At 32.3% G+C, this 26,797-nt stretch overlaps 1 protein-coding gene across 3 annotated transcripts in view; it reads right to left on the bottom strand.

Annotated features, from left to right (window-relative positions):
• Positions 1-26,797, bottom strand: part of cv-c (crossveinless c) — a 317,550-nt gene that overhangs the window by 22,989 nt on the left and 267,764 nt on the right. For all 3 annotated transcript variants that reach the window (XM_068763532.1, XM_068763533.1, XM_068763534.1), the window contains 3 exons: positions 22,109-22,257; positions 5,080-5,193; positions 3,226-3,368 (listed from right to left, as the gene is read on the bottom strand). In XM_068763532.1, coding sequence (XP_068619633.1) covers positions 3,226-3,368; positions 5,080-5,193; positions 22,109-22,257 — 406 coding nt within the window. The remainder of the gene's footprint in view (positions 1-3,225; positions 3,369-5,079; positions 5,194-22,108; positions 22,258-26,797) is intronic.

The raw sequence follows: 26,797 nt of genomic DNA, 5'->3' as shown, positions 1-26,797 counted from the left end.
GATCAAAGTTACAAAACTATACTAGATATTGTTTACAGTCCTCCGGTTGGTTTTAGGTTTACATTTTTCGTATCTTAATTTGGGATAAGATTTTCGTAGGAGTTTCTGGGCATCAGGACGAAATTCAAATTTAACTTTATCCGACTCTCATGTTTGTTATTCGGCAATAATTCATCATTAGCTCGTAATTTAATACTATTGATAAATCATCCTAGATATAATCATTGCGGGAGTTTTTTCTGTCACATATTCTGGACGCTAAGGCTTTTTCAAGTGGTAGTTCTAGTAGCCACGCAATAGTAAATGATAGAGTCGTAATAAGCAAATGATAGGTCCTGTCAGGCGTCCTCGAGTTTGGAATTCCAAATGCGTATTGAGTTACAGCCAAAGCCGAAGTCTCTTTTCATAGGCCCTTGGACAACGCCTCTCTATTTAGCGTCGAAGCTGAGATTGCTGATGAAGCCCTCGAAGCTGTTATAAACGAGGTCTAGGCTATGCCTGATTTTGTAAATGCCAATCCATACTACAAATCCAGACCGATATATTCTCGATTATTCTAATATTTAGTATCAAAATAAGTTCATAACAGTACACAGTAACATTTTCATTAACAGGTCTTACGCACTTTCTTACATAATTTCACTTTATGTAGAATGGGTTTATTTTACTATCAATATCTAATTAATATAAATGACTTTATTTTATTCCAGATACTTTCTACGCGCCACTTAACCGCTATTAGACAGACATTTGAAGTGGAAACGCAGAAGACTACCGGTCCATTAAAATTGAACGACGTCTTGTCTACAATTACTGTTCCATCACACATCAATGGTCTCATGGTTAACTTCGTGAGCGTCAAAATTGACGACTCTTTTAAGATATTGATTGATTAAACCATTTTATAAAGACCTCCGAAGCAACAAGTGTATTGTTGGCCACGAAATAACGCTAACAAGATTGTTAGGTCAGCGGAGGGTCAGTTTTAAATGGTCGTTTCGTAAAAGAATCAGTCTTTTGTATCGAACATTTCAATCAACCCTTACGCAATCGGCGGCCAATTATTCGTGATGCATTCAAGAACGGTTATTCGTTCGTTAACACGATGGCTCCAATGATTAGGCTCTTTGTGTGGTGAATTTATTAATTCTATTGTTAAACCTTTGATTGATTTAACGTTTCTTATTCGTGATTGTATTGATTTCAAACGATTTTGATGAAGTTGCTATCTTACGTCTTCTTGTTTATAGATCAAGATTTAATTTGTAAGACATCAAATATTCGTACATGATTATATTTTGCAGGTGCACCACTCACACGCGGTATGAATTTGTTAATATTTTATCCACTTTCCTTTCTTCTAATTTATTACAAATTATTAATTTGCATAACTTTTAATGATATTGCACACACTTTAATAAGCGGGTGCATCGGAATTTGTAACTGCTTATAATCTACTGTTATTATTATAATGCATATGCGCCTGCCAAGCGTAGCGGTTATGGTATAAATACCCTTAGATATCTTTGGGGAGGTCTACGCCTTGCAGTGGGCATCCTTTTGCTAAAACGACGACGATATGCTATTGTTGTGATTTCTTTTAAACAAATATATAGTAAGAATCGTCTGATATAATAAAGATAATATTAATATTTCTCTCGTTTACCCCTATTTTGGGAAGGTAAGAACTTTTCACAATTCTAAAATTTTTTCACTTCTAATTATACTTTTTTAATTTCCTTTATTCCGTCACAATCTCACTCATACTTTCCTCTTTTTTCTTCACAATATCTCACGCTCCACTAGCTTACTATTCTTTTATACATCACCTCCCTTGCTTTTTCTTTGCTCCCAAATTATTAACGTTTTTCTTTTATATCACAGTACAATTTATTTCTTGTCTTTGATTATATATACGAGTATGTATATTGGTCTATATGATTAAATTTTTATATAATTTTTAAAATATTTTTGTTATAATGTAATACAACACAAATATATTTAATTAAGTTGTGTAAACAATAATAAATAAATGATCGGAACTAGACATAATAAACTTGGGCAAATAAAAAGGGAGTCGGTGCGATCCACGAGATGTTCTGTCTGGCAAAGAATTTAATTACGGCGTCGGAGAAAAGTTCTACTCGGGACAAATGAATGTCAAACTACGCTAGCAAGCTTTTCCACTTGAGACTAGAATTACCTTCGTAGTATTGCCTGCCTTACGCATACATTCACACAGGGAAACAATATTTGAATGTAAGAGAATGTGATTGTATAAAACATATTATTTTGAGTATATTGACATTTAGAGAAATTACGAAGAAATTTATTGCATAAGTATGCGCTGATGCCTGTAGAGAAGTTGTTAATTTTTTGGAGCCCAGAGAAAGGTATTTATACATACAGATGATAAGGGCTAATGTGCAGTTCATTTGAAAGCTAAAAGCTTAAAAGGTGTTAACATCTATTTCGATTAACCTTATAATAAAGTGATCACGCTGAAATTTGTTACCTTAATTATGTTTTTTTTTATTAAAATGCCGGGTCAGATAGAGGATAATAATTAATTTTAATATGTTTTAATCTGAACTTTGAAAAGGCTATATTATTTTATCATTACATTATGTATTATTTAAAAAATCATGATTTTTCTTTATGTATTCCAAGCATTACTTAAAGGAATAGAAAAAAACACTGATTTTAAATAAATAAAGCTATAATAAACGAAACGGAAACCTATGTAAATACGCAAATGTAGTTCAATTGTGAAAGTAAATAAGTATTTTAACTAAGGATGTTATATATTATAATTAGATTGTTATATCCTATTCCATAAATGTCAAAAAAGTTGTGTAAAAGCTTTCACATCTATAACACCTTATATATTTTAAATTATCAACTGGCTTGTGTCTGCACCACACGTCGAGGACAGCTACTATTGGTACCTATTAAAATGATTTGTCGGAATTAAATATTACCAAGGAAGGGTTACGAACAAAGTGGACAGATGACTTTCGGTCGTCGGAATATGGTGGATGTAAGTCTTATTAGAAATCAATGGGAAGGCTTTTTCCAGCTGTGGGCGTCCTACGAATGTCTATTGATCTCTAATGAATATCTAGTAATATCTAGTAATTGATCTCTAATGAATATCTAGTGTAAAATTTACAATGCTTCAGAAATGTAATTATGTGTTACTATTTTAATTAAAGATATACTAACAGATCAGGTTCGACGTCCGTGTAGTGTCCGTCGGCGTCCACGAGACCGACCCTGATAGTGGGCAGGGTCTCGTCTTCGTCATCTTCTACTTCTCCCCTCGCCTCTCTTGCTTCTCTTTCTGCTAGCGCCCGGGCTGCAATTACCTGCGTTAAATATAGTTTGTTTACATTTAAGCTTTTTTAACTTACAATGAACATATATACTATGGTTATCTAATAGATAAAACGTTCAATAACTCGCGGGTAACATCGCAAATTTTGTGAAGAAAAACCTAAATTGTTATGTAATATTTTGTGCTATAAAAATAATTAATACTAACTACTAATCCAATAACATTTAAAGTGGAAAAATTTGAAACGTAATGTTAAGTTGTCGTTGTCGTTTCAGCCTATAGTCGCTCACTGCGACTGATAGGCTTTCCCAAAAATATCTATGGATGATATACCATAAGCGCAACGCTCGTCAGGCGAGTTGGCAATCTCTGTGTGTGTGTATAGTATGCAGAAGACGCAGGTGGCCAACTTCAGGAAACTTGTTTGTGAGAAGTGTGAATTATACAAGATTGTATCCCGGGAATCGACCACTCGACCTAAGATCGCAAGTCTAAGTCCTGTACTGCTGGCTGCCACTGCTCAAATCTTAAATAATTTATTTCTTCCTTCTAATTTTTTAATCTTTTGCCGATTTATTTTGTCACATATTATAAGTATTATATAAGGTTACTCTTTTTCAGTCTGACACTCTGTCTAGTTGGAGTTAGTATAATCGATAAATTATAATATTTTTATGTAGTGAAAAACGGTAACGAAAGTAAAGATAACAACCAAATAATAATACATTGCACAAAAATATTTTTTTTGGTTATTTGTAATGAAGTGTTTATGATAGAGAGAAAGAACACTTTATTAGGGTGCTATCGACTACAATGTACTCGTAGAAATAATGTAATTCTTGATGCCATAAATAGATAAAGCGGTGATATTCATTTGAAAAGGTTCCTACAAAAGAAAAAGGTCTTTAAAGATGTGAATAAACGATCTAGTAATATATTTTTCTCTCTTAATATATTCAGAAAGTTTTAACATATTTTCATCTTAACATATAATTCAAAAAGTGTTCTATTTTTAACAACGTTCCACATAAAATGTACGTGGGAAAGTAGACCGACGTTTGAATATTCATAAAGCGTTCTTATTGGAAAAAAATCTAGTGGATATTTGTAGGCGGCATGTTCAGAGAATTATATAATTTTTGTATTTGTTAAAATTAGATTTATGAATGCTTTTTGTTGAGGTAACAAATTATAAATTGATTATTATTTAATTTCATCTATGTATTTCGTAAATTTTAATAAACTTTTTAGTAAAAACATTCAATGTGTTGTTCTTTTCAGCCGATGGACGCCCTCTGCAAGACATAGTCCTCCCTCAGAGATCGCCTCGATCACCGGTTCTGCGTTGCCCAGCGACTATTCACTAACCAGCGACTACCCGCTACCTCAACTTAGTCGTCGGTCTACCTAAGGAGGACCTACCCACGCTGTGTCTACCGGCTCGCAGTTTTACTTATAGTTCAAATTGTTACTTATAGATAAATAAACAAAAGGCACAAGCAGTTATATCATCCATTTCATACGCCTGTCCGTAATGACATTTTATTGTTCATAAATTTTTAATAAATATTTTTTATTGGAATTTTTATTTATTATCGGTCTCTTGTTCTATTGAAACATTCATCCACATAACACATCTGATAATATTTATACGACTGACTGCTGATGAGCGAGCTGCTGTTTGGCGAGGTGAATGCCAAGTTTCTACTAGCAGTAACACAGAATAAATTATAAAAGTTAACCTGCAACCGACGCTGCGCTTGAGGCGTTATCTCCACCACTCGCGACCATCTCCTCGACTTCCTCTCGTACTGCCAGTGCTCGCTTAGCGCACACTGCTCGTCATCGGAGTCATTCTGTGGACAAATTTGAATATTCATTTAAATCTATTTACATTTACTAATAAGGGCATTTAAAATGAACCGTAGATTTGTTTTCTAAAATTGAGTCAAGAATTTTATAGATTGAAAAGCGAAAAAATTAGGGAAGTTTGTGGAAAATTGAGAAAAGCTGTTTAGAATGAGAGACACATGGATTAGAGTCCTTTATCATCTTTCGACTGTAGGATATACATGGACAGCCGCCATAGATTTCCAATAAAACTGGTTGAAACTTAAAACCGGTCACAGGTTCTTGCTACCTTAGCTGTGTCGTCGCCAACTAGTGGAGGGCGTACTCACGACGAGTCCACCGGTTCGTGGTCGCCCCTCGAGAATCTTTCAGCTCTAATAACTGTCCGGGCGATATTCCTCTCGAAGTATCAGTTCAGGCAAGTAATGCTTTCTATTACACGGAGATTTTTATTTCGTTAAACTTGCGACATAGTAAAATATTTACAGGAATATAACACTATTAAAATAAAAACAAATATCATGAATATGTTGCACGTCTATAAAAACATTATCGATTTTTCCCAAGAAGTATGTGTGGGTAATACACAATGTAAATATCAAAAGCAAAAATACGTTTTATATATTTAATCCTCGATTTTTATTGAGTTAATCTTTCTGTGTGATTTATATGTGTATGCATATAAATCGCACAGAAAGATTATGCATACAATAAGTTCCTAGACAATGTTCATAAAATTTCTATTGCTAAATATTAAAATTACGTGAAAGAACATTTGCGTGTTTTCCATAATGATAACATGAATCGCGGTCATGCCGATATACGCAACATTTAATATGAAAACTAATTTTAATTGTCATAAAAAAGTGTGGTCTATGTAAATATTGATCCTAGGTTTGTTATACGAATATTGTAGAAAAATATTCACAGCTACCAACTGCTACGTAAGCAGCCCGTAGCGGTTTAATTAAACAACGGTGCGAGAGTAAAGAATAAAAACTGAAAAACATTTTTAACGAGATGTTCTGTCTACGGCGTAGCACTCGTAGTACTTAATACACGTCGTCATTCCAGCTAAGTTAATACTCGAATTAATAAACACTCGATATTATATCATTTCTATTAATTAAAATACAATCACTATCATCATACTTTCAGCCGTAGGACATCCACTGTTAGGAAGCGACTTGCATTCAGCGTCATCCGATGACCTTAAATATGTCGTAATTTGTGGTCTCCATTCCAGAACCTTCAGTCACCAACGGCTTCAAGCACTTCAATTTCTGACCAATCAGCGGGGCTATGTCACTTTCGATCGTCTACAGATCTCCTCACCCCTGATCCGATAACGCAGAGAAATGTCGAGCATTAATACAAAATTAACGACAGTAATTGGAAACAAAAACAATTGATCTTAATAGAAATCTAACTAAAACGATTCGATTATAAATTTATACAAAAGCTTAAGGATTTGGAAAAGCTTCTAAAACCTATTAAATCAATTATTTAATTTCGAAATTATATTCTTGCAAGAGGGAGAACGGCTGGTAAAATTTCTGTTTAGAAATTGTTAGTAAATATTTGTTTCCAGAAATTTATAATTAACGTCCGATCTCAATAAATTTGAACGTCCAAATACTTTACTCAAAGTACTCGACCCGTAACGTATAACTAACCGAATATTTTAAAACTAACAAAAGTTTATTTTAATTAAAAAATAATTTTACTGTTGGTCAACAATTCATTACCATTCAAGCGTTTTAATAGAAATTCTATTTTACATTAAAAGATCTACAATAATTATAAATACATCAAAGATTTATTTGCTCCGATGAAAAAAGTACACAGATATAATAGAGTGTCCGGTGGCAGAGTCTGCATTTTAAATTCAAATTATTCCGTATCGCTTATCCAAAAAAATTGGAAATGGACAGTGTTAATTTTTTTATTTGTGCGGCATTTAGATATTATATCATAATGGATGAGAAAAAAACTCGCGTTCGCAATCAAAGTGTATTTATCTTCAGTTGAACAGACCGCTTTCTATAAAATGTCAAACACTATATACATCAACAAACAAATGAATAAGAGAACATATAGATACTACTAGTTCCTTTAAGTTAAAATGTCAAAACTACTCACTTTTGTAATAATAAACATATTGTAAATTAAAACTATTTAATACAACAGTAACAAGCGCAGTGTAAGACGTCCACGAGGTGGATATAAGATCTTTTTAAGGTCGTTAGAAGACGTTTGACGTGGGCCGCTTCTATCCGGTTCTATAGGAAGACTACTGCAGAGGGTTATGTCCAGCGGTAGATGTCCCACGGCTGAACGTAAAAAGTGATAAAAGTAATAACAAATAGAAAAGTAATAAGAAAATATATTACATATATATAGAAATTTTTCTGGAATACTTTTGAAGTTTATTGTCGAGTACCTTCATACAAGAACCTCCATTTCGCTGAAGAGATCGGACGCTGTAATATCAATCGAGAGATTCGAATAAAACGACTCATACAAAGGTAAGGGGCTCACATTATTTCGTCACTCAAACGAAGCCTTCGGGGAAATCAGAGGGGAGGTAATAAACCTGCGATGTTACGCGATTTGAATAATTTCTTATGAAAATGTATATTTAAATGGCTGTGAAAATAATGTTATTGTTTTAACAAGATATTCTTTTCTCGGTAAAGTAGCGAGAATGGCGTTGTCTGATTAGTGATATGTCGTATCTGTGATAATAATTGGATAATCAAACTTTTGTAATACAAAATTATAAGTAGCGCGAAGATTCATTCATCTTTAGGTAGAAGCTAGTATAAGTCATTAGTTAAGTAATCTTCCAAGTTACAGCGCCTTTAAACGGTAATACGATAATACGCACTTCTATTTGGGCCCACAAATAGGCACTGTATAGGTTACGATTTTTTTTATTTACTTTACCTTTTTTTAAATTAAATATTTTGAAAAATAAAATGTTTGTATTTTTTTTTAATTTTAAGTTAGATATAAGAGACTGATATCAGGATTGAGCTGTCGGGTGTGTTTTTTTTCTTATAAAAAACCTCACATTTTTGTCATAAATGTCCAATTATCTATGGCACAAAAGGTTACGTGATAATAGTAAAAGTGACTTTATAGTATATCATAAATAAAAATTGTGATGGTCACAAGGATTGCTAAACAATTTTCTGTCGAAGTAATCCGGTTAAATGATAAACTGTCGCGACACACATTAGTGCATTATCAACAAAAGATGTCTGACTATTTCGACGCTCGTCCAAAAAGCTTACCAGAAGAGAGACATTATTACATTAGGTTTACTTGAATAAGAAATAACCAAATATTGTAATATATTAAGTGCCCCAGGAATTCGACAGCCCCTGTTGAGAAAACGTTTGTATTTTATTTTTGTAAAATTATAAATTTAAAAAGATAATCAAGCAATAAAGAGTCGTGCCAAATAATATTTTATATAATTGTAATTTAATTTTAGTGATAAATTTCGACATTACTGTCGCTTTCTAAAATTAAATTCAAACGCCTACATTTTTAACAAGCTTTTATTTGTAATAAAAAATATCTCTGTAAATATCTTCGTTATCAATAACCTTTTGCCATATATTATATAAATTTTCAAGGCCGGAACGGTAAGAATCAATCGGTTTTTATGTAAAATAGGTCGACAGGAACAACATAACTTTCCCGTCCCTCTAATATGTTATATTGTGGTCTCAAACCAGGATGTGTTTGGAACCGTCCTAGTTTTATATTTAATAATAGGATGTCATTATAGGGCAGCGTAATTTGAATCTTATTTCTATTATACAGAGATCTGTTATTCATCTTACTACAATAATAATGCAACTGCACTGCAAATTATTCAAATTGAATACAGACAAATAAAAAAAAAAACAATTTTATATTATTTAAGGATCACGGAACAAGCGCAGCATAAAACGTCCTTCTACGAGATGGTCAAAATCTACGGGGGAATTCTATCTCCAGGTGTGGATGTCAAACGGCATAAATGATAACAAAGTTTAATATAAGAGCACTAGACTAATTTCAATTTGAATAATAGGCAACTACAACACGTTAAATGTTTAAAATAGAAAATTTAAAACCAGACGAAAAAAAATTGTGTAATACATATTATGACATAACAAAGCATTTTTTAATACACTGTCTACTCTTCGTTAAAAGGATTTTAGTAACTGACCACCCCAGAAAAACTAATCCCGGTGATTCTCCACCGGCAGGCATAAAGATAAGAAGATAACCCAAGCAGCGCTGTAACCCTGGCGCCGTGTAACAAAGCTGATAATGCCTAGAGCCGGGTTCGAGAGCCTTGTTACTATTAAACCTGCGATTTGCATATCTAGAGACAGATCATGCGACTAATAATCCACGACGCGTCGGAAGGTCTAGCGATAAGATATCAGAAGCTTACGTTTGTTTTCGACTATGAATCACTCGGATTTACGATTTACAGTAGTTTTTAAGTTACCATATAGTATTACGCCTGTGGAATGTGTGACTATTGTTTGCTTTTATTTTGTCTTCTTTCTTAGACAACTCAGAAATTATTATTATATAAAAATACTAATTATTATTATACATAAACTAATATAAACCAATGAAAATTATTACGCATTAATATATTTTTATTACTTTATAGCGATTAGTTGAACGTTCAGCCGATAGTAAATCATTGATGCCTTTAACGCTTTTACCGAGTTTAAATGCAAAATCATTATTTACAACAAACGATAGTATAGAAAGCGATATCTCTAACTACAATCGTGGTGCCTTTAAAACAAAAGTAAATCAGATTTTAATTCCTTATCCTTATTTATACAAATTAATAAAATGAATATTTAAATAACCACTTTTTACTACATGCATATGAATATTTACGGTGCATATAACAAAATTATATTTTTAAGCTTTTTATCGGTTTGTTTGTTCCAGCTAATCTCTAAAATGGCTGAAACAATTTTGGAGGGACTTATATTAGCACTCTCTATTACATCAGCTAGATAGCTAATCGAAATAAACTTAACATTTTTTTGTTAAATTCCACGGAGACGAAGTCGCAGGCGTAGCTTGTTAAATAATATAAAGCTGTTTTTGTTCTTTGCCATGCTGTATATATACACTATGTATGATAGATTCATTTTTTAATTAATAATTAAAAAATAATTAATACTGTACTTTGGATGTTGTATGTCAGTACCCTATATAAAAAAATCGAAAATTAACTTACATTAAAAGCTAAGGCGATGATGGAAAGTATTTTCCGTAGTAAATTATATGTGTAGAAGCTGTCAATAAGAATTTACACGAAGGAGGGTAACCGAGAGACATAAGTGATTTTATTACTACCACTTCAACGCAAGGAAAGCGACGAATACATTTTTTGGGATCAAAGGGTAAAGTTCAAAATAGATTCTTACTACTTACCGTTTTTTCGAAATAAAATAAAGTCGTAGAAAAAAAAAGGCGTTTTACAACCTTGTGGTTTATGATTGGAGCAAAAGTTTGGTTTTAGTTGAATAGAGAAAGAGGCTTCATAAGTTATGCTGGTGACAATCCTATCGTATAGCTTTGCCATGTTATGTTAAAGCTTGTACTGCTAACACTACGTTTAAAAAATATCCTCTTAACAACAGGCCTGACGCGGTTTGTACTCCGGGAAACTTAGAACAATGCTATTACTTCCGAATAGCTTTGACTTTACTGACTACCAAGCTCTGCCCAATATTCGGCAAAAATATGATTCGGAGTTCGTTCGAGAATGTTCGTGTGTTCGTATTTTCATTTAATTATTATTTTTCAACGCTATTTAATAAATTTCTCAAATCGTTTGTCCTTATTGTTTCCGTTTGGTCTTAAGTGTTCTAGAAATTTCTATAAAAACTTTTAATAAAAAAATCCTAGTTTACATGGTCGTCGATAGTGTAGCAAATTGTCGGTGCACTGAACTATCAATAATTTAGTTGTGATTGTAATTTTTAATTCCTTGCGAAACATTTTACTTTATAACTTCGCGACAATCGTGAGATGGTTTTCCCGTTGTAAAATATTATATATTAAAATGTTGTAGTACAGTAGTGATTAAATTTGAAGCCTTTCGACGCTTAAACTAGGCGGCAAGACTAACACCGCATGGGAACGTTCAAGTTACGATAAATAATAAATTGTGGCCGTTACGTACTACGCGCATTAAAATTAAGTACGCACTGATTGTTTATAATTTATAACGCTGGTCCGTTGAATAATAACTTTTTTATTTAATTTATTAAAAGAATATAACACAACAATGTAACCATGCCATAGAAAATCTAACGAAAATTATTTTGTACGAGAGACTTTTTTTATACAATGCACATACACAGGATAAAAACGTCACAATAAAAATACATTTCAATTGCGTTCCGGAAAACTATTATTTTATAGCTTCTCGTGAAGTTGTTGCGATTTAGATGAATTTTCTTTTCAAGCAGTTTATAGCCACCGCGCAAAAAAAAGGTTTTTCTTTAACTCTTATCTATATGCCTAAGAACATAAATATAAATTTAGTAACTACTTTCCGAGCAAGTGTATATTGTAATACACTCTCGTGTAATATGTCTTAAGAATTATTTCAGTATATGTATATATAAGCAGCAGAGGTCTGAGACTTGGGATTGTTCGTTATAAATACTATAATAAGTTACTTATTTATCGATTTATTAATTAAATCACTAATCTACAACTATTATTACTTATTGGAGATGTTTACAACGTCAGTAAGCGATATATATTTACAAAAGCACAACAATCTCTAGTCTAGTTCCGCATCCACAGTAGAGAAATAAAAACCAATAATTGACCAACGTACTTAATAACATTAAAATAAATAAGCGTAACATGGAAAAAGCAAATTATAAAGAGAAAAAAAGTTAACTTACTTAATATATATATAAAATCTTATAACTACAATATATATGAAACTATAAATGAAAGTTCATACGGCGTAAGACGTAAATTAAAAATTGAATCAATTAGATATTTTTCACAATTATTATTAAAATAAAAAGAAACGAAGTTACTGGAAGCACAATGCCGGTTGTGGTGTCGATTTTTGAGGGACGTCTTTGCCTCACAGAAAGCGCCTAATGACTTTATGAACATTATCTATAATTTAATAAAACGTACACGATGAAGAGGCTACGCAGGTAGCTTTAAAATGAGTTCTATAATCCGTTCTCTATGCGTCAGTGTGGTATTTAGTTAGCGATGTCGCGGCTACCTCGAGGGCGGCCATTAAGTCCGTTGGTTTTTACCTCTCTGTCGCAACTCTGCCGGTATAGCCTCGTTATCGTGTGATTACACACAAATTGAACTCCATTATTTCGAGCGATTTAATTTTGTTTTCGTTAGGAAATTGTTAGTGTAGTCATGTGGAAATTTTGGACAGCTTCATCACGATTTTATAACAGAGTAAAAAGAAAGAAACGTGGAAAATAAGGGAATAAACTTGTTTGTTTTACACGGAATCCGGAAGGTGCAGTAATCTTTTTTATAAAGTCGCAAAAAAACAAAATAAACGTTTGTCTGAATATCTTTTGTAGAATCGTGAACTGCATTTGTTCATGTAATGATCTTTAACAAAGTTGTTGTGCATGAGCCCACGAAGTTTTATAAGTTGGTATGACAAATTTTAGACAAAAAGGCGTTATTCGTCAATTCCACGCGGACTGTGTCGTGGAGCATAGCAAATAATAAAATCCTACTTATAACTATATTTTGTTATATTTTCGATTAATAAACTTCTTAAATTTATTACAGAATAATTCAAAGACAATTCATTTGAGTGTATTGTATATCTAATTACTGAGCCGTGCTGTGGGCATCTATCTATGATAAATTAGATAGATACATATGTAACAAGATTAGGATAGAAATGAGATTATATCTCGGGATTGAACCCGCGACTTAAGTGTCAGTTCTCTACCGCTGAGCTTCTATTGCCAAAAACGTATACGCTGGCATGTATACTTTACAATAGGCAAACATATTTAATTGTTTACTATATTATACAAAACTTATTTAGACTTATATTATTTCACGTGCCTTTTATAATATTTAAACAAAAAAACTACAATATCTGTCGGTGTAAAACCGTTTGAAAAATTAACATTTAACACAAGATGAAGTCAGTAATGAAATCAAGTCTAATCAATACGAGAGAAGGTTATGTCTTAAGCCAACATACCCCGTGTATTAATCTAACTTTACTGCTATAGGGTAATTAAAGAAACGGCCGTTTTATTGCAAACGTTTCTACTTTCCAAAGAAAACCGAAAGCGTTTATGACGCACATGTTCAGGACAGCGCCACACTTCACGGGTGGGGTTGGTTATAAGCGTGAGAGTTATATAAAAATAGGCAGGACACGCAGGACGCAGAACAGACGTCTGCTAGAGCCTTAAGGTTTGACCATAAATCGGTAAACTTAGTATCGGACATTCACAGAAAGTAGACATATGACCTTCTTAAGATTGTGTGAGAGGTCTATGCCCAGCAGTGGGCATCCTATGAATTAAATTATGATGATGATGATTACTATATATAATTACTCATATCTGTTAGTCTTTCAATACGTACTCAGATACCGATAATCGATACGAATCCAATAGATGTAACCACGTGACCAGTTGACAAAATCTTGGTATACCACCGTCCAACTTCCTAGATATCCTCATAAAATAATCAACTGCAGAATTTATTGATGTGCTAGTCCGGACATTGTTTTAAAGCCTTTAGCGGGCTCTAGCGTTCGGGCAGCGACTTTGAGTAAAATATAATTAAGGTTGTATAGAATTTAGTGACAGTGAAACACCCGAGCGGTATAAATTAGAACGATTGACGAAAAAAGATAACTTGCTTACAAAAATATTTTTAAGCAATAATATTTATTAAAAAACCCCTGTTTCAACGGTCAATTTCAACGCAACGTGTCAGCCCGTAGAAGCCCACTGCATGGCATAGGCTTCACCCAAAGATATCTATGAGGAGATATATGGCCTATCCTCTGCGAACTTGTTTATGAACAGTGACAATCTAATATAATAAATGTACAAAGAGTGAATTTATGAGACTGTATCCCGGGAATCGAACCTTCAACCTGCGATCGTCCTCTATCTGAACTACCACTGCTTACTACAACTTAGAAATATTGAAGTACTCAAACAATAAAGCTATTTCTAAGTCTTTTGTATAATTCTAGAAAAAACGTGGGTTTCAGAATTATATTTCAACATATTACTCTAGTGTGACACGATGTTATGTAGTGAAAAGATCTCATTTTAATTGCCTTCCCAGCCATGTTTGAGATCATGAAAATAAATGAGAAAAGTAGGCATTAAAACTCCTAAGTTAAAGCGCCTATTCACAACTAAGTGTAAAGTGTAAGTGTGTATAACCGTTCAGTAAAATGAATTGCTTTTTTTCTTCCATTAATTAATTCTATTTTCGAATAAAGGTCAACGAAGGGAACACCATGACTTAATAGATCTGTTAGTGGCAAGTATCCGATAGAATCTTTCTAGATCATATTAACACGAAGTTAATTTGCCAAAAAACTATAGTTTATAACATTACTCTGAGCTATTGAAATTTCCTCCCTCTAAGATATTCAACAAGTTCGGGTGGAAGCGGTCTGCATGTAAAATTTTCTAATAAGAGTGTTTAAATGTCTACTTTACGGTCAATGGTTATAGATAAAAAAATGTAAAGGGTTTACCCCTTGTAAAGCTCATTTGATGTCGATTAATGTATAAGTTCTGTCCAAAAATCCATGGTTTTAGAAATAATAAACATCGTAATGATAATATATAGCAAGAAAAGGCGCTTTCCAATTTCGGATTACTTCTTATTAAAATTAATTATTTTTTACAATCTGTCTATGCAGACTGTGTATTGCCAAAAATTGCTGTTACGTTACATTCCAAAAGAAAAAATGAATTAAAGTAATTTATGATAATAATGATTACTTTATTCTGTATCAATGATTAGAAATAGGTATAATAATTTTAAGGCTGACAAATGATGTTATACATTCACTCCTTTAAGGCTTTTATATATATAACCAGTTACCTGTGTAATACAGTGTACATTTTTTTATATTTTTTAGCGGTTTGTAACAAATCTACCTCCGGTGTTTTGTTACGGCATCGTGTAATTTTCACTATAGATATAATAAACGTAAAAGTGCAATTTTATATGAAGACGTTTATTTCATACAATATTTATAGATGTCAATTTGTAAATGGCCCACACTAGCAATCATATAGTATACCTTATATTATCAGATAATTTAAGTTAGATGTTTTATAGTTAGCATTCTTATTTTAAATATTACGATAGAATTAGTAATGTGCATTTAAGTATATCAAAGGAAAGTACCTAAGGCCTAGGCGTAACCCAAAGCGTAGCGGTTCTTGTTAAAAAGCATCTCGCATACGTGTGTGCATCTTACTAAAATAATTGTCGTCTTCATCCTGACGTTGGCTAAGTTTTCCTCTACTAACTATAAGCAATTAACGTATGCTCTGTTTGAACGAATTTAGTTACACGACTGCACTAATCTTGCAACATATTTCAATAGCGGGTTATGTCAAAAAGCGATTACAATTACAACGGCAATCAATGAATATTTATGTAAAAAAAACCAGATAATTTTCATCATCATCATCAACATCATTTCAGTAAATGATTTCCACAGCTGGAAATAACCCATATATTTCCAAAAGCATCGGTTAGAAGCGACCTGCATCTACCATCTTCCAACGACCGCAACAAGAAAAGTAGCCACGTGTGAACGCATCTTTGAATTTCTTTACAGTTTTCACGTTCTCTCCAATTATTTCATTCATTTGTTCACAAAAGTGCCTTTAGAGTATTACTTTAGTGTAGTAATAGTACAGATATACCACAGCTTTTAATTTCTCCGTGTTTACTTGCTATCAGTCTTAGATTATATACTGATTTGTTAATGGTCATTTAGTACGTTTGAGGCCCTCCTCAGCAGAAGGTACCTTGTCCATCATCATCTATCGCCAAGTTTTTCTTCAATCGTCAAGTGTAGGTGAAATTTGCTAATGTGGTAGCTACGTCATTTGGCAGATTACCTAATAGCAGGTCTTATGTTCAGTGCTTTGTGGATCTCTGTGTTAGTAATAATTCTACCAATATGTCGCCAAAATCATAAGGTTTGCTCCTTGAGTACATTTGGTATTACAATTACAAAATTAAATTTGTTAGTATGTTTATTTGGTTTTCTCTTTGTGCTTCATCGTTTTTATCACTATTTTATATTCAACGTTTAAGTAAAGATTTTACCAATTTTATTATTGTCATCGTTTATATAATAATAATATTAATTTTGAGAAGATTGCTTTAAATTTATTATAGTCGGTATATTATAATTTGTCATTGTTAATAGACTTGAACATGGAGTATGAATAAAAAATCTAGCTAAGAAAGATTTATAATTATAGTTTATTGCAAGTATTGATATTGTTAACATGCCTTATAAATAAATAAATAAGTTATTGAGTATTACAAATGCGACTTGTTTATCTACTTTGATTTTTGAAGCCTTCATAATTTATATCCGTTGCGTGCGAGTCAATATTTAGTGACGTTAAATAAATGGGCAAGTAGACTGGGCGTATTAAACGAGGCATATAATATGAGCGTCGTTAAGCTCCAAGTTAATTCGTCGGGCAGTCGTAAAACTGGAGGAGTTATCTGTAAGCTTTAGCGAATGTTTGCGATCGACTGGACAGCGGATTGAGGAAACGATCTTGTACCGGCGCTTGTACGTAGATTGGACTACGTTTTTACTTTTTAATAACGTGTTTTTACATAAACGTTTACCGCTTAAGATTTAAATAGAATACCGTTTCCATTTAATGCCTTGTTCGAACACTTAAATGAGATAACTTAAGTTAAATCCCTCGATTGTAATTAGAAAACATAATTACAAAATAAATACGTTTCCAATATTACTACACTTCAGTTATACACTACAGATTCTCCATTTCCTTTTCACCTATATTAGATTTTCGGTTATAAAATATGATGTATAAATGGTAATAGGAGGCTTTAAAGAGGTAAATATATAGTTCATCAGTGAAAAAGCTATAAAGTTTCTACTTCTTTTTCTAATTACTCAGTGCTAAATGATCAATTTACAATATTTTACCTAAGTAGCAAAATGTATTTCAAAATACATGTTAAAATTCGGTAACTGTGAGACCAATAAGACTATTTTATTATACGGAAAGTTTGTATGGAAACAAAAATAAGAAAATTTGGTGAAAATTTGAATTTTGAAATAAAAACCGTATGGTACACCTCTCCTTGGTGGACAAAATTCAATATCTGAATATAGATAAATAGCCAACATTACAAAAATATACACTATGAGTACAAAAATTTATAATAACGATTAAATGCATAATTAGCGCTTGGTCTAAAATCTACTAAAAACTCTCTTTAAATTTTGGCCACTTAAAGTTTCAAAGTTCAATTAAACGTTAATTACTAATCGCAGTTTGCGAATTTGAGCACTTTTGCAGTTAAATAAAGTTCAAATCTATTAGGTGTTAGTAGTGTATCTGAGTTTCGAATACATCTTCATCGATTCAAAAGTAATATCGGAGGTCATTTAATTTTATATTTAGAAAACTAAGTATAGAACAGTAAAATAACTTATTTAAACTTATTACAAATTGCGAGCCTCATTTAAAAAAAAAAACAATACTTTAATCACTGTTTGTGATTATTATCAACGATTTAAATATTTACTCTTTGAAAGTTTTATGTATAAATCTTTCCTTTACAATAAATAAGTTAATTTTTTTATTTTTAGTAAGTAGTAGTTAAAATAATATCTTCTTTTTTAGGTGGTAGACACCCACTGCAAGGCGTAGATTGGCATCTTCCATCTTATATATATAGCGCATCTTCACAATATCGCCAGGGTGATCGGTGTTATGGTGACTGCATTCAGCGATTTCTGAAGACTTTAATTGTATCTTCGGTTCATCTACGCTTTTACCCTCGCATCACGCCACTCGTGGACGTTATTCGAGAACGTTTCGGCCCAAATGTGACTTTTGCGGATTCTGCAGGGTTGAGAGGAGAGTTCGCTCAGGACGCCTAGCTTAAGACTTTTAAGGTAGCTAAGCTCTAGTGCTCTAAGCTCTAGTCTTGGCCCGTGCCACTACATGCTACTATTTTACCAGATTAGAAGGTAACCGAACTCTTAGATCGCTTTGGCAGACGCTCTGTTTACTGTCTAAGCACAGCCTACTGTTTTTAAGCGTTTGTTCTGTCTTACTTTTAATAAAAACATAGTGCCTTTATCAAGAGATATAAAAAAAAAATTGTTCACGATTTTAACCTGTTTGTTATTCGTGTGATATTTTATGTTTAGGATTCCCGGATCTACTTCATTAAATAAATTAATTGCTATACTAATAAAATTAGAAGAAATAATTTCAAAACCTAATTTCGTTCGTTAGCTAATCAAATTTAACAAGACAAACAGATAACAGTAAAACTAATATTTACATTCCCGGGCAGGTAAAAATAAGTATTAATTAGGCAGGTAGTTACGAAGAAAAAACTTATTAATTACCTTTTTACAATCCTATCAAGCCCCAATAAAACCCGGTGCACACTGCGGTCATTTTAATTAGAATTCATTAGGCAATATAATCATATCGATTAATGGTAAACCATAAATTCTTTTACAACAATTCAATTAAAAATTGTATTAAGATAATTTTGATTATCAGTACAAATAAATATGCACAGCGGTGTTCAAATTACTTCGGTATTATGAAGTCTTTTAATACATTTGATCGTTTACTCTGACATTAATGTAACTTTAATATTTTTATTAGTGTAAACTTAAATGAATGTATTGTAAATGTTATGTCTAAGTTTTAATAAATAGATACTGTATGTAACGTAATATGCGGAAAATGTTTTCACAGCAAATAGATATCAATAACTGTGAAAGCAGTTTATAAAAGATATTTCTGCCTTTTACTTTTGTAATATTCTTTAACAGTTTTGTGAAAATAAATAAAGTGTAATAAGCGTATTGTAATGTAAGTGAATTGTAGATCAAGTAGTAGTAGAATCAAATAATTTGATCGAATTGAAATAATATATAATTTCAATGGTTTTAAAACGTAGCGTAAATATAGTACAATAAAAAAGTAGATATATATAATACGTATTTACAAAACTTAAAATTACACGAGGTTTAGAAAGTATTATTACACGAGAAAATCAAAATTAGCCATTTTGCGGATTTCGGCTACGTGAATAAGGTTGGAGGCAGGAACGAACACTATAACAGCGAAATAATTCAATAACCTACTGAAGGATATAGGCCTGTCAAGAGCGAACATCGTTTTATTTTTGGAACGCATTTTTCTAAAGCAGCATTAGTAGGTTTATTTACTATTTGATTAGATGGAAGAGAAGTATTTAAGGATGCCTTCTGTTAAGTGAGGCTTTCGCAACGAGTACCCAAGCCGAATCATTCCATACAACACGATGGAATCGACACCCGCACTGTGAATCAAAAATGCTGAGTAATTATATATATATTTATATTTATATATATATATATATATATATATATATATATATAAATATATACACACACACACACACACATATATATATATATATATATATATATATGTATAAATCACGCTTAAAGTTATCGGAGACTAAAAAATTATTGCCAATATCTAGAGAAATGAATTCTTGTAGTATTGCCATAAAGATAGCACTGATCTATTTGTCAGTTACTATAGCATCATAGTAAAATTTTATGATATCAACTTTACGAAATAGATTCTTTTATGCAGTATACAATACATCATAAATATGAACGGCTATAAAAATGCGTTTTTATGACTTAAGCTATGCGTTTAGTTTATAAACCATAGCCCGGACCTATGTTTATGTACTTAAATTTAATGCGGAATATTTAAATGCGGAACAATCAAAAGCCAAATGACATTCTAAACTTGTTTTTATCGTCGTTATTTAGGTAAAGCCTGTGTTATATTGCCGTGCTAGATAGAAAACGATAATAATATTATCGCGTTTGTGTGACAGAGGCTTTATATCGTATAATGCTATTTTTATTATTCAACCAAAACGCTGCAGGGAAGAATTTGATGAAATAACTTTCGTTTAAGTCTCGTTTCGTGGTACATTTAATTTTTATCAGTTCATAAAAACGATTTAATGTTATATAGGTTGATATATATGGGGATATTATTATAGAAGTTTTGATTGTTAATGTAATAAAGTTGTAGGTATATAAAAAAATATAACATTATGGCTCCCTATTCTTTTTAATGTTTTTAATAGTCAATCCTAGTGCAGTATAACCTCTAATTCTTTATTTCGGTCCTTTACGCCTTTTCCATATATTGTTTCTGTTTTCTATTACCATTTTAAATTGTAAAATGAATCTTTGGCACTTATATCAATAGTTGTAGCCCCTACTTCTATCTGTCAGTCTCTCGTTCAATTACGGTAGAGTATGTTTGGCTTTTAGATTAACATCTTGTTTTATATAATTTGGTTCAAAAGAGACGCATTTTTATAATCAAGATGGATTATTGTTTGACTGATACCCCAACCAATATTTAGTAACGATGTAGTGCTTGCAAAAATGAACTAATCTTATAACTTCTTTATTCTTTTTATAAAGCCACGCACAAAAAGTGACAAAATGTTCCGAAGGAGTGAATGTCCAAGTAACAACTAGTAGAAATCTAACATTATCAGAAATAAAACAAAAAGAATAAAGGAAAAAAAGGTCGCCGTAGTTTGACAGAGTTCCTTTAACGAGGCGAAAAGTTTTTCAATTAAGTTCCTTCCAATTACTGCCAAAGATTTAGCTTTTGTTGTTTAGTACCGTTGATTGTTTTCCTCATTAAAAACTATATTCACATTATCAATATTAAATTAGTTTTTTCTTGCTTTTTTGGATAACAGGTCTACCAAATATCGTTGCAATGTAGAGTATTTGGTTCAACTGTGCCCGTTTTCAAAGGTTGTTCTCCTTCTAAACTTACGATTACACAATCGTAAGTTTAAACATAATGTTCAATTTTATATTAAACGTATTTAATTATGTATTTGCATGGGTTGTCATCATATTGTAATAGATAAATTTGCCATACACATATACAGTCTGATTGGAAATAGATGTAAAGGATTTAATGGTTTTCATCTATTTCCAGTTACCTTGTATTTAAAACGGTCGGTCTGACATATGTAACATTTATTTATCTTTACTTTTTGAATACGACAGGCCGATAACGTCTGGCAGTACAAAGTTTGCAGGAATAGATAGTAAACAATTATTATTTTTAATAAGCACTAATTCAAATTGCGAAAAAGTTTATTCTTGAATATTATTTTATAGTTATTTATTATTTCTGAAACCATTGATTTTTGCGTAAGGTATACCATAAATTAATTTACCGCGACATTCGCCTATTTACAGCTTTTACACTTATAATCAAACGTCCTGTATGTATAATCAAGTATAATAACTATTTGTTTGTCTTTGTATATGGGTTGTGCCAATTGTCCTTGCACATAGCGCGCAGAAGATGACCGCTATGTCCTCGAAGTTCTGGAGTGGAGACCATGAAAATAGGCAGACGACCTTGTAAAGGACTTAAAGATAGACTGGATGCAGGCCGATTACAACCAGTTCTCTTGAAAACCTATTGGGCAGGCCTATGGCTAAATATAGACATCCTTAAGATGAAATAATCGTAATCATGATGATTATTCAGTACTTACAGATCTTTTCTGATGATGATGGTGCTCCAACTTCATGTTGGCGCATCGGTTGAGAGCCGTAAGCCGTCTGAAGAGGGACTGTAGAGAATCCGCGTCGAGGAACGGGTGGTCGTTCTGGACTCCCGACACGTCGATCGGGAACTGCAAATCTGGAATAAAACATCAACGTTAATGCTTTATCATAAAAGCATATGCCGAGTGATATACAGGGTGATAGCTTTTAAGTGTTGAATATATAGCTTATTTATCAGCAAAAATCTTTCAAGCTTTTACAACTATTTACAATCATTTTGTATAAAGTAATATCTTTGAAACTATATTGGAGTTCGTAGAAACTTATAGTAAAGAATGATTAATAATAAATATTTTGATGAATCTATTTATTATTTTTCAAATCATTTATTTCTCTAAAGGGTCTACTACCATACATAAATTGACAGAAAATGAATTATACATTCACCTTTTTAAAGTTTTTACACATCTAACCAATCAACTAGTAGTTTAACGATTAAAGCAATATCAATTTCTACTGCAATTGCACTGTTACTTAGGTAACAGGAGCTATCGTTTACTCATATTTAATCACTTAAATGCAATAAATTTAATGCCGAACCCTGAGTCAGTCGTATACGTAACAGCTCGCACGGCCCTGCATTAAGAAAGCAGTTAAAATTATATGGACCTCTTTACGATGGAATGGGCGGTCTAGTGGTTGATACTGAGCTCCTTAGATAACAGGATTATATGCGTTTACCGCGTTTACGTTAGTGGTACAATTGCGACTGTGTGCAAGTGGTTTTATTAACGATTTATCTAACCAGAGTCGTGTACATTACAAAGATTGGCAAAGCTTTATTACTACAAGATGACCTGCTGGTGACTTAGTTCTCTTTCGAAACCTGTTGCAATCATCAATATAAAATAGCTAGGGATAAACCTCACTGCTACTTTTTACCAAGGATATAAATGAATAAAACCAAGGTTTTCAATAACCAAATCGAAAAAGAGTTTTTGATATGTTTGTTTTATTATTATCTGAGTTCTAGAATTTAATTACATACACGAAAATAATGTTTGTTCATCTGACTTGTAATACTTGCGTTTTTTTTACATTTACAGCAGATTTCCATTCACACACATATATGTATATATATATATATATATATATATATATATATATACACACACATACATATCACTTGTCTACTTGATATCTGAACAAACTAGTGCAGACACTGGTATAATATGTTCTCATCTTAGTCATTTTATATATAATATATTTAAGATCGCAACTTTTCTGGAAACCCTGGTAGAGGATTTAACGTGTTGCCTTACAACTCTATATGACCTACTTTTCTGAGCGCTTCTTTTATTGTGAGGCCCGTCACCGCTCGTCTTGGTCTTTGTCTCTTGGTCTCTTTTTCCTACTTTCGTTATGATAACCAGCTTATCGTGACTATCAGTTTGCCTACGAGCTATGTGATCGAAGTAGACTAGAAGCCGCTTGTAGCAGATTGCGGAGAGCCTGGTTTTTATATGCAGTTGATCGAGAATAGAGCTTTTAGTACTCTTAGCATTCCACGATATTCCTATATGACATTAAATTCGCCACTACACAATGTGTTAAAAGAGTTAATTAATTATTATATATAATAGTCTTTTGGGGTGTCCATATATCATAATACGTCTATACACTAAATGTTTCGGAGTATAAACAGACAGAGGTATAATAAGTTTATCATAAACAGTAAGTGGGTGAGTAAATCATATTTCAATTGAATTAAGCTTAACGTCTATACAGAGACTCCATTAAGGTGGCCGCGTTTAGGATAACGATGTTACAGCGCTGTTTGAACGTGTCCTTAACGTACGTGTGGAACGGAGACAAATATTTTGCTTGCCGGAGATAATTTAATGACAACCTATGACGCATTATATCTCTGTTATCTTTTGTACTCAATTATAATAGGTTTACTGGAACTATTTCTTTTCATGACATATTGACTTGGGACGATTCTCCACTTTGACGTGGGACTTCGCGCATTGAAACGAAATGTCTTAATAGATATTTTTACGTGAATAAAAATCAAAATATCCTTAATTCAAATACGCTTTACAAGTACACTCGAATCGTCAATCAATATAAAATGTCGATATTGTCAGCCCTATAGCTACCATCGGCTCAGAAGACGAAGACAGTTCTGTTAAGCGGAAAAGCCTGCGAGAAACTCAACGGTTGCTCTTTACAAATACAGTTTTAAAATGAGTCCACGTAACAATAATTATATTCATGAGAGAGCATCAATTACATAATCTCACACATTAACATAAGTTCAGTATTCTAGGGTAGAATAATGTATTTTTTACAACTGAGAATGAGATATGATAATATAAAGACATTAAACAAAAGTTTATTGTAAAACAGTTGTCTACAAAAGATAATATTTTTATAGAGCCCAGAAAAAGGTATTTCAAACTTATCTTCTTTTATAGATGAATTAGAATATATTTGTCAAATATGTGACATTGATTACAATCGTTGTACTTTAATTTTTCACAAATTTGTAACTGTTTAGCCGTTTTATAAGACGCCACTGCATATTCTCGACAACCTTGTTTATATCTATATAATTAATGCACAAAGTGTGATTTTGCAATTATATTAGATTCTATTCCGGGAAACGAACCTGCAACCTATCGCATCGCAAATTTCAGTATTTTACAGCTGAGGTCCATTGCTCAGATAAATAATTTAATTAAGATGTGGATATATTATGAAACAAACGAAATAGTAATTCTAAAATGTTATTCATAAGACAAGATGACAATATAATAGAGTCGGGTTCCAAAGCATTATCCCATTCAAAGGATGCACGCGAAGAGACGTGAAGACTACAAACTGAAAGTTATCAACAATAACTGGAGCAGCTGTCGCGAAGCTTATATCTCCTGACGCGTCGCCTCCGGTCAGGTGTGGGGTTGTGAGGGGCTGTGGGAGGTTGTGAGGGTTGAAGCGGGGAGGCTGCATGTAGGTCGTGGGACGTAGCCGATCGGGGAGAGTATTAAAGTGCACATTATATTGCTCGGATAACTTGCTTGTTTGTTTATATGCGAATGAATATTCAAACTACCCGTGTTTATGTAAAACGAGTTTAATATCACAATTCAATCTGAAGCACACTCTACTTTATAAGATAAGTATCTCATCTTGTTTCTTTTTTAGGTAATTTTGAACAGTTTTATTTGTATCATCGGAAACGGCAATATCAGAACACCGATCTATTTTGCGCTTTGCCCCTTCAAGTCTGCGGAATTTGTAAATGCTAATAATCCTAAAGTATACATTTTTTATTGGCCCTGCTATTCGGGACTCTTGCCTTTCGTATTTATGGGACAGGGTATTACAATCTTATTTATAATATATAATATCCTCAATTGATATACTTATTTATCATATAAACAATTTTTGCTTATTTACATAATTTTCCTTTTTATTTATTTTACATTATTGTTTTACTTTTCCTCCTATTTGTTTAATTTCTTCCACGATTTGTACTATTTTCACTTTTATTTCTATTAATTACCTTCTTAATTATCGTTGCAACATTAACAGTGTATATACATTCGAATCGAGAAAAAAAATCATATCTAGTGTTGCATTATATTTACGTATCTCAGCCTTATGTAATGGAATTTTTAGTCTTAGCGTATCCCAGTTTTCTTTAACGTTTATAAATAAAGATATTTTACGCCCGTCAGAAAACAAGTCTTCGATCACTAATCTAGGACCGCCTTTTCTATTCGGAATATTTAATTGACCTCTATATGAACGGTCATCTTTATGTTCAGCAATAATTACAACTCGTACACTTTTTGTTTCGTTCCTTAGTTTCAATTGACCCGCCCATGTTCGTTAAAGTTTTACTCTTATTGCATTTCTATTAATCGAATCCATTTAGCGAGGTCGGCGGTGAACAGAAAACGGCCATTCGTTGCTCACTTGATTGCGCGTGATGGACAGGTGGCAGAGAGTAACAAAGGCATTTTATTAAATGTTTAATTGTTTATTTTTGAACATATTTAAGACCAGAGGCGGTGAAAACATTTCCTAACAAGGCCCCACAAATTAAGATCGTAGTTTCTATCTGAACATATCCTTGACTATTTATCATCATTATCAATTCAATAATGGGACATTCACTGCTGGAGGCGGCTTGAATCAAACGTCTTTAAATGACCTTTGCATAAAAATACAATTCACGGAAAGTTACTTAATTTTTTTTTTATGAAAGACTTAATAAACATAATAATGTAGAATTAAATCTGTAATAAACAGAACACTGTATCAACACCAAGAAACTAAATGGAACTTTAAATTGAACTGACCTTCTTTAAGATTCAAATACCAGTTATAAAACAAATTTAGAAAAGAAAATATTCATTGTAATCAATAATTGAAATTGACAAAGAGAAACTTTGATGGCATGAATAAATAAATGTCTCATTTGTTGGAAAAAAGTTTCTAAGCGTTTACGCCTATTTGCAGTCACCTCGTATACTGATCACTCTGAAATATTTTACATAAATTTATTTTTTTGTTGAAATACGTCGGGCCAATAACTTGTGGCAGTGCAAAATCTGTAGAGACAGATAATAAACGATTATTTTTAGTATGTAGTAATTCGAATT

Source organism: Battus philenor, unplaced genomic scaffold (assembly GCF_028537555.1).
Source record: "Battus philenor isolate CCGP_79_NKW_IND1 unplaced genomic scaffold, ilBatPhil1.0.hap1 SCAF_18, whole genome shotgun sequence".
In the NCBI taxonomy this organism is placed as follows: Eukaryota; Metazoa; Arthropoda; class Insecta; order Lepidoptera; family Papilionidae; genus Battus; species Battus philenor.
Note: the sequence above shows the minus strand (reverse complement) of the source record. Positions and strands in the feature narration are given on the sequence as shown.